Source organism: Myotis davidii, unplaced genomic scaffold, assembly GCF_000327345.1.
Source record: "Myotis davidii unplaced genomic scaffold, ASM32734v1 scaffold247, whole genome shotgun sequence".
NCBI classification, from domain to species: domain Eukaryota; kingdom Metazoa; phylum Chordata; class Mammalia; order Chiroptera; family Vespertilionidae; genus Myotis; species Myotis davidii.
The window spans coordinates 3,758,391-3,770,195 of record NW_006299593.1 but is presented as its reverse complement, the minus strand read 5'-3'; the positions used below and the strand labels follow the sequence as shown (position 1 = coordinate 3,770,195).

Here is an 11,805-nt window from a genome sequence, read left to right as displayed (position 1 = left end):
AGCACTAAGGATGTCTGACTGCAGCTTAGGCCTGCTCCCCGCTGGCAAGTGGACATCCCCCGAGGGCTCCCGGGCTTCCAGAGTGATGTCTGATTGCCATCTTAGGCCCAATCCCCCGGGGAGCAGCCCTAAGACAGCAGGTGGTCATCCCCCGAGGGGTCCCAGACTGCAAGAGGGCACAGGCCAGGCTGAGGGACCCTCCCTCCCCCTCGAGTGAACAAATTTTTGTGCACTGGGCCTCTAGTATCCAATAAAATAGAAAGTAGTAGAGAACTTTCAAATGCAGTATTTGGTAAAAACAGGTGAAAGAAAATTGCTATGTATACAGAATAGCTCTGAAAAAATACATTCTAGGACGCTAATAGTTTCTTGTGTATTAATAGCTTATTGTTGTTTATATGCAGTGTTTGTTTGGATCTTACAGTATCTCTGTTAGGTTGTTGAGGCAGGTAATATCCCTATGCTACAGATGAGGAAATTGAGCCCACAGGGCTAAGAAAAATGGCTCAAATTCACATAACAAGTTTGTGGCAAAGCTGGGACTAGATTCTCGGTCTTCTGACTCCTAGGTCAGCATTCTCTCCTACTTACTGAAAAAACACTTTGGCTTTGAAACATTATAAAGATGTAGGAAGTTACTATTGGGAAAAGAAAGAATAGAATTATATAGTGAGAATTCATATACTACACATGTATGAATATAGAAATACTCTTTGACAAAGTAATCAATGAAACATGGTGGTGTAGACAGAGAGGGAGAGAGCTAGTGAGAGCAAAAACACTAAGTTCCTAGTTTTTGCTATGAGTCAGAGCAAGTTCGGTTCACTCATTGTAGGAGCGCCATGGCTTCTGTGAAGGACCCATACATGTTCACTGAGAAAAGCACTGCCAGCACCCTACAGACACTGCATTTCACCCTCAGCACTAGGAGGTTGGTGAGAGAGCCAAGGATTGTTGCTGGTGGTGGAGCATGTCAAGCAGACAGCTGGGTGTTCAGAGGGTGGACTCAACCTTTCCAACTTGATCTAATATCTGGAAGCCATAAGACAGCAGGAGTCTCACTTCAGTTAACTCTTCAAATGACACACTCCACGGAGCTGGCTACTTGGGTTGGGGGGGCGTAGGACAGAAACAGCAGTATTATAATCAGAAGAAAAAAATAAGAATGAACCTCCTCCTCCCCTCAAATTTCCCAATTCAAATTTCCAAGAAAGATGAACTCAAAAAGATTGGTTTCAAAAAACAGAATTGGTTTGGCTTTCTTTCCTACCCCTGTCACATTTGTTCTTGGCTCTACCTGGAATAAGCTGTAGGCAAGTGAGGATGTGTTTATTTCCAATGTTGATTAGTCATTCCCTCCCACTTCACTTCCTATCTTTCTTCTCCTCCAATCTCCATCCCATGTGAAATCAGAAAGCCTTCCAGGAAATCAAAGCTCCTGCATAAGTATGTACACTCACCCTGGGAAGGAGGCTTTCATGCAGCACAAATGACTCACAACCCCTAGAAAGTGCTCTGTCTTTGCTCCTGGACCTCTGTGGTAACAGCAGTGTGGTTGTTTTTTTTTTTTTTTTTTTTTTTGCGGGGGGGGTGTACGGGGGGGAGAGAACAAAAGCAATATCTTTTTCTATCTGGTGCTTTGTGGTTAAAAAAGATACATTCATGTATATTCTCAATTGATTTTCTCATCCATAAGGTTAAATGTTTTCTACCAAGGGTCCTATGGTATATGACTTTGAGAAAGCCACTCATCTCTCTCTGGCCTCTATTTTTCCACCTGGAAAGTAAAATAAATGATCACATGTATTCCTCCCCCTTTGCATGAAGAGCCAATGTTTTAAAAAATGTGGAATGAAGACAACACTTGCCCACTGCTCCCACTGGAAGGAGCAAGTTCTCCCAATAAGTCTTTGGAGCTATCAGGGCCTTTTAGCTCTAAACTCTGGGTTAATTAGAATGAATGATCCTGAAGACAGGAAGGACCTGGGAATCATGCCAGGCTAGAAACGGATGGGAGGCGTTATCACTACATTTAATAGTAATAGTTACCATTTATTGAGTATATGCCAGGAATTGTGTATACATTAGCATATTTCATCCTTAAAAACAAAAACATTTGCAGATAAGGAAACTGCGATTCAGAGATGAAACAAAACTTGCTTGCGGTTCCAACAGCTGGTAAGGGGTGGAACTGGGGTCCGAATTCAAGCCTGCCTTTCTGGAAAGCCCCTATACCATTGCGTTTTCCCTCCACACACCCCATTCGGTGGCAAAAATCTCCTCATCGGGCACTTTCTTGGCACAGAGACTGACCCGTTTGCGTTCTTGTCCTAGATACCTGGTCATCGTCCACCCGCTGCGGCCCCGGATGAAGTATCAGACAGCCACGGGCTGGATCGCCCTGGTGTGGGCGGTGTCCGTCCTCATCGCCATCCCCTCCGCCTACTTCACAACGGAAACGGTTCTCATCATCGTCAGGAACCAGAGGAAGATCTTCTGCGGCCAGATCTGGCCGGTGGACCAGCAGCTCTACTACAAGTCCTACTTCCTCTTCATCCTCGGCCTGGAGTTCGTGGGCCCCGTGGCCGTCATGACGCTGTGCTACGCCCGCATCTCGCGGGAACTCTGGTTCAAGGCCGTCCCCGGTTTCCAGACGGAGCAGATCCGGAAGCGGCTGCGCTGCCGCCGGAAGACGGTGCTGGTGCTCATGGGCATCCTCACCGCCTACGTGCTGTGCTGGGCCCCCTTCTACGGCTTCACCGTGGTGCGCGACTTCTTCCCCGCCGTGTTCGTGAAGGAGAAGCACTACCTCACGGCCTTCTACATCGTCGAGTGCATCGCCATGAGCAACAGCATGATCAACACCCTGTGCTTCGTGACGGTCAAGAACAACACCATCAAGTACCTCAAGAGGATCGTGCAGCTCCATTGGAAGTCATCCTCCAACGGCAGCAAGTCCAGCGCGGACCTCGATCTCAAAACCGCGGGGGTGCCTGCCACCGAAGAGGTGGACTGCATCAGGCTGAAGTAACCCGAGGGGCCTTTAAACGTGTGAACGGGCCTTTGGGACACTGACCCGTGTACTTGGATGCACACCGTCAACCCCAAGAACTCTTGGTTTGCCGCCGAGGGCCGAGTACCTGGACGACTATGTGAGCATGGTGTCCCAGGGGCGCAGATTTTCTAACACTCGTGTGATTAGACACCATCACCAGTGGCTGACGTTCACTGAACGTCTCCTCTGTGCAAAGAGGAGGCACTGGTAAAAGCCGTAGATGTTGATGACACTGAATGGCCCCAAAGAAGTAGGGGTTAAACCAAGAAAAAAATCTGAGCATGGACAGCCTGGAGTAAGGCGGCTGCAGAGGGGACCTGAGTAGGCATCTGGACTGTGGTACATGCGTTTTTGGGGGTGAGGGTCTCTCTGGACAATCTCGGCGACTCATCAGACACTGATGTAACCCATTTCTACAGCTATCTTTAGGCTGGACTTCACTCCTGACGTTTGCGCGGTTGGAGTAAGAATACAGACAGCCTCCCAGTTCTTTCCTCAGCCCTTCTCTTCTCACTCCTGGTCCCCACGCTCACTGTGAGGAGCCTTACACGCATGCTTATGGACACCATAGTATACATGGCAAGTTCTATCCAGACCCTCTTGCCCCATGTTGCCTTATGGCGGTGTCTCAGGCTCAAGGCCCATATGTAGTGAAGCTCATGATTATAAGGATGGATCCTGGGAAGAGGCCGCAGAGACCCTGGAGACTATGGGGACAGGGAATTATGAGGCCTGGGTACCTGGAGCAAGAGGGGTACAGCAAGGCTCAGGATGGGTATGTCCCCTTGGATCCATGGCCTTCTCTCCCTCAATGGGAGGGGTCCAGGCAGAGGACCCCTGAAAGTGTGGGGGGCTCAGGGAAGGGGTCCAGGGTCTCTTGGTCTTAGGGTGATATTGCTTCCACCTCTCAGTTATTCTGATTTGGACCAGTTAGACTTCTCCTTATGTCCTTCTCATGTCTCCATGCTTGTGACGCATAGACTGTTTGAAAGGAGACACACACCTCATGAATATGGCTGTCTGCCATTTTTTTTCATTCACACCAGCTTTCACCCTTACTGGCACGATTTAAGGGCAAGATGTCTTTGTCCCTGGTGCCTGAATCCCATCACAGGCATTATGGATTAAAACTTGATGCTCTTTTTAAAATGGAGGTACTTTCTGGAGGCGTAACCCATCCCATTTCCATTCCTCAGTGCACATGAAGTCATGCAATCCAGTGGCAGGTGATGAAGCTCAGTGGTAGGGCCCCGGGTACCTAGGAAAGAAAGGGACATACAAATGGTGGCGAGGGGGAGGGTCAGCTGACAATGAGCTTCAGTGAGTCTACGGGCTCCCTGAGCGCTTGTCCCACTTTCCAATCACCTCCTTAGTTCGGTGTTTTGAATATTGGAATGTGGAGTTTTTGAACCAAAAGATCTGATCCAGCCTTGGCTCTGTCACCTCTGTGACCCTGGGTAAAGCCTCTTGCAGGGGATGAAGGTAGCTACTGAGGAGGTGGTTGTGAATAGCCAATGAGATAATAGGTGGAAAAACTCTTCAACCACACAACTAATTAAAAGCGAGGCTAATAACTGTGTGTAATGTGCCTGGACATGGGAAAACTTGTAAGCTCGACTTATGTATCTAGAAACCTCACCACCTTCCCCTTTCGCTATCCTTTGTATAAATTGTTCCCTCACACCTCTCAGCAGTGCTGTATGCATCATGTTCTTAATAAGTTGGTACAAGAAGGCAGTGAAAGCTGGTGGCGGAAGTATAAAAGGACATGGTAGATCGGTTTCCAGTCAGAAGACAAGCTCAGGGTTTTAGAATAAAAGCATCTTTGTGATCATGGAAGTGCTGACCATCTTCCTATGCCTGTTCCCCAGCCAGCATGAATCTGGGCAATGTGGTATTTGTTTCTCAGTCTATTTTTTATTTTCATGAGGCTGTATAGCTATAGAATGGACTTGTCCTTTTCTTCTTCAATAATTCTAGAGCAACACATTTATAATGCTATTTAAGTGAAACCTGTGTTGTGCATCTCCCCCTCCAAAATAGTCAACTCTTAATTTTTCGTAGCAAAGTTTATTATTTATAGTCATGTTATTTCTCTGGAAGATACATTCTAAAAAGCTATTATTTTTCCATTCATCATCCAGCATATTTATCCTACTGTTTAATCAGAATACTCTCGGAGAAAAAAGAAACTAATTAAAATGCCAGCCTAAATCCAATATGCCTTGGAAGGCAATCCTTACTTTTTATGAAATCACATATTGCATTATTAAATCAGGAAAGTTAGTTTTTACACTAAAAGTAATAAAATTATATCATTTGTTGTCAGTATGTTCACCTTTCCATTAAGAATGCTAAACAGCAGTTATCTGTATTAAATAGGAACTTTTTAGATGTGACAACCAAACCTCTTTTGGCTTTTCAGCCTAAAATGTACGTTTAAAAAAAACACTCATTTACCTGTAATATTTCTAGATATTGTATCTGATTGTGATTTTACAGTGAATGAAATTGTTGTGTAGTTATCAAGTAAATAAAAAATCCCAAGTATATAATCATTCAACATAGTGTGTCTGTAATTTCCACCCCCCATGCTTTTCCTAGTGATGGTGTGACGGTTCTTTGAGCGAACACCAAATAAATGCTGATTCCATGATCAGATGAATTGTGACAACAGTGTTAACTCATGTTCATATTGCCTACGAACTTCTCTTCATCCTAAAGAAATTTAATTGATTTATATGTCTTCCTAGAAGTCTTCAGTTGGTAAAACCATTAACACTTTTTAGCATCTGAGTGCCAGGACTGGAAATCTGAGGACCTGTTTATGCCTGTTATATAAGCTAAGGTTAAACCTTTGAACAAGCTTAAGGTTTGCAAAGTGAACCAGGAGATGAACCTACAACATCAAGCCTTGGTCAGGTTAGTGGTTGATTCACTAGTAGCCTGCCCAGATGGTGGCTTCTCCAAAAACTGGTGGCAAGCCCAACAAGTTGACATTTTTGCTTTTGTGTTTCTTTTCTGTTCCCTACATACCTTCATTTTGCAGAGAGATATGCACATTGCCATATGTAGAAGGATAAAGATGTGATTTTGTGAAGTCAAACCATTTCCTTAACTAAAGTAAAAGAGAAAGGCAGATTTACAACAAAGCTTTTAGAAATTTTGCTTAATGAGTACACAGTTAAAAATAATTTCTTAAGCCGAGGCACTAAACCATGGCAATGTGATGGTCCCCACAGCAAGCCCTCAACATGAAACAAGTTCCATGCTCATTTTGGAAAAGAATACTAAAAACCTTGTGAAATGGCCAGGAAATTACAAATATGAGCTCTGTTCCTTGAAAACTATAATACATTTTGGAATGTATCCACAAAGAATGATCCAACTCTCTTTCCTCAAGTGTAAGTGAGAATATAAAATTTAAGTTATTCATTTTATGGTTGATGAAACTGAAGCCCAGAATGGGAAAGAGATGTTTAGGGTCATATATGTGGTCACTGTATGAGCCAGGATTAAGACACCCCCCCTCACCCCCTACAGTCTGTCAAAGCTCAATCCAGGGTTCTTCTACCACAGCATTTGTGGGTGCAAAGAGTATTGATCTTGGGAAAGGAAGGATCCGTTCCAAGAATCCTTGAGATGACTATTCAACTGCAGTCTAGCCCTCTCTTGAGACCCTTAAGGAGTTTAGCAGAAACATTCCAGGTTCCTTTGCAAGCCAAGTTTAGCTCATCTTACTCCTGGGAACTCACAGCACAGACTTAGAGACCAGGAAGTTTCAGGGAAGAAATAAAAAAGTTTGTCACTGCTCTTTACCTTGCCTAGTTGGGGGTCTTTATGACTATAAAAGGAAGATACCACACCTTGTTCATGAGAACACTTGCCCTGCCCTAGGAAAGCAGAAGAGAGAGAGAAAGAAGCCATTTTTGGCTGAATGTCCAGAATGGATGACAGGCTTCTGTGTTCAGAGTTTAGAGGCATCAGAAGGCTACCTCCTGCTGTTGTCAGTGAAGACATGAAAGGTTGAGGAGGCTTTTGGATGAGATGAGACTTGAACTGGACAAGTGGGGTGTAGAAAAGTAAGAGGGCAAATACTCCACATGGGAAGAGAAACATTCTTTTTAAAGATTTTAAATTGATTTTTTAGACAGAAAGTGAGAGGGAGAGAAACATTGATATGAGATGGAAACATCAATTGGCTGCCTCCTGCATGCCCCCTACTGGGGATCGAGCTCACAAGCTGGGCATGTTCCCTGCAGGGAATTGAACCTGGGAGCTTTTAGTCTGCAGACCGGTGCTCCATCCACGGAGCCAAACCAGCCAAGGCTGTGTTTTCTTTATAAATTTATCTTAATTGTTGAAAGTATTACAGATGTCACCCTTTTTCCCCCCCATTGATCTCCTCTACCCCTCACTTGCCCTGCCATGGGCTATGCATACCTATAATAATAAAAGGGTAATATGCTAATTAGACCAGACGTCCTTCTGGAAATCATTCTGGACATCCTTCTGGACAAAGCCAGGGCCAGAGGGAAGCCATCCCAGGTCCCAGGTGCCTGCCGGCAGTTGGAGGGAGGAAGCCCTGGTCCTGGGTGCCAGCAGCTGGGGGATGGAAGGCCTACTCTTGTACGAATTACGTGCATTGGGCCTCTAGTATGCATATAAGTTCCTTAGCCACTTGTGTTTTTTTACACTGATCATCACAGAGATTTTGTGACATTTTTTAGAGGTCATAAGTTATAAATCCACAGATTCTAGTTTTATTTAACATCAGTAATCCTGAAAGAGGGATATTCTGCTAAGAGGATTTCACCAATAAGAACTCCTCATATAATTTCATTAGTCTATTCCAGATCAGTGATCAACAGGTTTACAAGGGGATTAGATTGGGCCACCTGCCTTCTTCTCCTCACATAAACTCAGCAATTGAAGTCTTTGGAGTGGGTGAAAAATTGGAAGGACAGACTCTATAGAAAAAAGTAGAATGGCCATTGAGAAACAAGAGAAAGAGGAACCAGGAAGGAAAAGAGATTAAAGAATATTTTAGAGAAGAAGAATGAATGTAGTATAGCTAGGAAACTTAGCTTCCTTCCTCTCTCCAGTACCCTCTTTTTTCTTAGTAGGAGAACCAAATTATTAGCTCAGAGTAAAAACTATATTTCACAGGCTCCCTTGCAGCTAAGAGGACCATGCCAACAAAACCTAGGAGGAAGCTTACGAAAATATGAAACTTCCCTAAAAAGGAGGGAAGTGCCTTTCTCTTTTCCTTTTACAATCCTATTGTTTAGAATGCAGCCATTCTGGACAAAGGATACAAGGCTTGCACCATGGGGATGGTGGACCAGAGAGCTGGAAGGACAATGGGCCCATGATAACTCTGGGGTGTCCATACCAACATTGGACAAGCTGTCCCCACACTTCTCCTAAGTGAGATAAAAACAAACTTCCATCTAATTTAAGTCACTGGTGAAAGAGTTCTATTCCTACCTACCTGGGCACCTAGAATGGCAGTAACAGCTCACTTCGACAACATTTTGTCTTCCACATAATCCTCATCTTTTCAACAAAGGTTATATTGTCAAACTACATGAACAGGATATCAATGTTCTCCAGCATATTAGTACTTTAATAAAAATTTAATCTGAACAATTCCAGTTTACTCTCTATCACATCTATGAAGAAATATTTTTAAACCTGAACTTAAGGTGAATCCTCTTTATAATAGGCAAGTTTTTCTTTTTATGAATATGAATTGCTTAAATGTTTTTCTTGATTTTATGACATGAATTATAGTAATATACTACATCGTTAATTCTAGTTAATCAAGTGTCTGCGTACTATATTGAGTAGTTTAAAAGCATGATTTTATTTAATCTTCATAACCCAATGAGTTGGGTAGTAATATTGTTTCTGAGGGTCACTTGTTTAGTATATAGTCAGCCGACCATTTAAAACCAAGCTTTTTTTTGGTTTCAGAGAATGAGGTCAGTAAGCTGTGCTATTCTGTAAGCATCGTGGGTCTCTTCCACCTTTGTATTTAAAGAGACAAGGTTAAGGATTGGAAGGGAAACCCCTGAATGATATAAAGAGGAAACTACCCGATCTGGTCTTTACTTTATTCCATCTAAATCTACTAATGGGCAGAGGAGTGTTTGAGGACAAGGACTCCACCTTTTGGCTCCCTCGTCATCTGAGTTCTATCTAAGCCCAAAGTTTTGGGGATTTTGCCCTTGACCCTACAGCTAAAATAAACAGGTAGGGCAGATGGAGCCAATAGAGCTGTCGGCTTCCATACACCATTAATTAGAAAAGACCCCAAATTGGTCACAACATGGGAATTCTGAGGCTGTGGAGAGTAGAGAAGTGAGTACCTCTGTCTCACAATTGGGCTCTCTGAAATGCTAGTACTAGAAAGCTAAAATTAATAGATGATTTGTTGAGAGTAGGCTTGCAGAAACCCAGCGTACAACAGTTCTCAGTAAGAGGCATGAAACTATTCTGATAGCTATTTGACCTTTTGTTTAGGAACTGTGTTGACCAGAGTTTTCCATGAATTTCAAGGAAGAACAGTTTGACCAGCAGTAAATAGTAAACAACATAATGAGTACATTTTGTTTTTTAATAATATTGAAAAAATACGGGACAAAGAAGGTCATCTTTGTCTGGGCATACACAGAAACATAAAATTCTTGAACTAGAGTAGGCATTTGAATTTTGGTGTTTTTACTTTTAGACTCTACCAAGAAAAAAAAAATGTCAGACTCTTAAAATGGCACTTTGTAAAATAAACCATACCTCATTCTAGGTGAGCCTCCAGATATTTTTTAAATAACTTTAAGATGCCTAGGAGGGTCTTCAGGTAAAACGTCCCCAGGAGTTTGTGTGCAGCCTCCATCCACCCCGTAGTCTTGCTGCCTTCTCAACTCTATGCCCCTGACTCTGGATTCCCTCTGCTATTGGGTTCTAGGCTCCAGTCATCAACCCTGCACTGTCATGCTGAAGCAACTGCCAAATTCTTCCTTGGGAAAATGGCATTTTGGGGGAATGAGACTATTGTTTGTGATAAGATGAGATACTTTTTGGACTACCACTAGATTTCTTTTTTTTTAAATATATTTTATTGATTTTTTACAGAGAGGAAGGGAGAGAGATAGAGTCAGAAACATCGATGAGAGAGAAACATCGATCAGCTGCCTCCTGCACATCCTCTACTGGGAATGTGCCCGCAACCAAGATACATGCCCTTGACCGGAATCGAACCTGGGACCCTTCAGTCCGCAGGCCGACGCTCTACCCACTGAGCCAAACCGGTTTTGGCTAGATTTCTTTTCATTGTTCTCTCCACACTCCTTATTACAATGGAAATATTCCATGGGACTTGACAGTTTAAATGCTCTTCTCAGAAAAAACTCATGGTTTAAAGAAGATCCATCCTCCTCCTTGCCCTTAGGGTTTGGAGCTGAGACCAACCTGCCCATCTGTGAAAAGAGAGATCAACACTTTTGGTCTCTTCTTTCTTTAAAGAATTCCCTCTGAGCCACAGGTCAAGAACTGGAACACTTAGCTCACTTGGAACTGAGAATGCTTCTCTCTTGGTGTGTCTCTGTGGAGGCATTTTTATTAGCTTGCAGTTAACAAGCAGGGACAGTGCTGGCTTATTTACACACTTAGCTAATAGAAGTGCTATTGTTGCTCCCCTTCCCTGCCCGAGGCTGTGCCAGAAGTAAGACAGCATTAGGGCTCACAGAAAATATCTCACAGCACACTGTTCAGCCCAGATATTATGTTTGCAGCTAGCTACCCCCATCCGGTGCTATGGGAGTAAAAAAATGAAACCAAATTTCCTTTGCTTTGTACAAATGTTTCCTTTATTATCTTGCAGATTGAAAACCCAGGCATTCTATAAAAACGGTCATTGTAGATGCGTGATTGTTTTTACCAACCAATATAACCCTGCATTAATTATTTAACAAATATCTATTTCATGCTTACTCTGCACCAGTACCATGTAGGAGTTTGGGATTCAACAGTGAACAAGACAAAGTTCCAGTGTTTGTGGAGTTTATAGTCTGGATCAATCAACCAAACAAAGAAGAGCACATGCATAAACATCCTATGTAATAAAAAGGCTAATATGCAAATTGTCCCTTCCACCCAGAGTTCGACTGGGAGTTTGACCAGCGGGTGGGGTCGGCCAGCCAACTGCCCTTGGCCCCTTCCCCTGGCTGGCCCGGCCCAATCGGCCCAGCCCAATCACACCTATAGGGGCGGGGCTGTCAGACACCACCCATGCACGAATTCATGCACCGGGCCTCTAGTATAATATAACTTCTGATAGTGATACATTTTATGAGAAAAAAAAAAAGCAGGATAAAGGCCCAGGAGGTGACAATTCTTGGCATAAGGCAGAAAGAAATTGCAGGTGGCTTAAGTTGGGAGGTCAGAGACTACTTGGCTTCGTGGAGATTTGAAATTAAGAAACCAGTTCTGAGACAAGAGCTTTACAAGCAGAGGAACCAGCAAATGCAAAGGCCCTGAGGCAGAAGCAAGTTTGGTGAGAGGAAAAACAGCAGGTATGGCTGGAGTCGACATTGGTGAGAAGGCTACACACCGGATCATGTAGGACCGCACAGGCCATGGTAAAGTGTGGGAATTTTCTTCTAAATGTGAGGGGAGTTTGTTGGAGAGTTTTAAGCAAGGAATTAATGTGGCTCTAAATTAGAATTTAAAATTTAAGCTCTTGTCCA

At 43.5% G+C, this 11,805-nt stretch overlaps 1 protein-coding gene across 1 annotated transcript in view; it reads left to right on the top strand.

The window, feature by feature from the left end:
• Positions 1-5,597, top strand: part of PROKR1 (prokineticin receptor 1) — an 11,605-nt gene extending 6,008 nt beyond the window's left edge. The window contains exon 2 of the mRNA XM_006775335.2: positions 2,335-5,597. Within this exon, the coding sequence (XP_006775398.1) occupies positions 2,335-3,031 (697 nt within the window). The 3' untranslated portion in view covers positions 3,032-5,597. The remainder of the gene's footprint in view (positions 1-2,334) is intronic.
• The last annotated feature ends 6,208 nt before the right edge of the window (positions 5,598-11,805 follow it).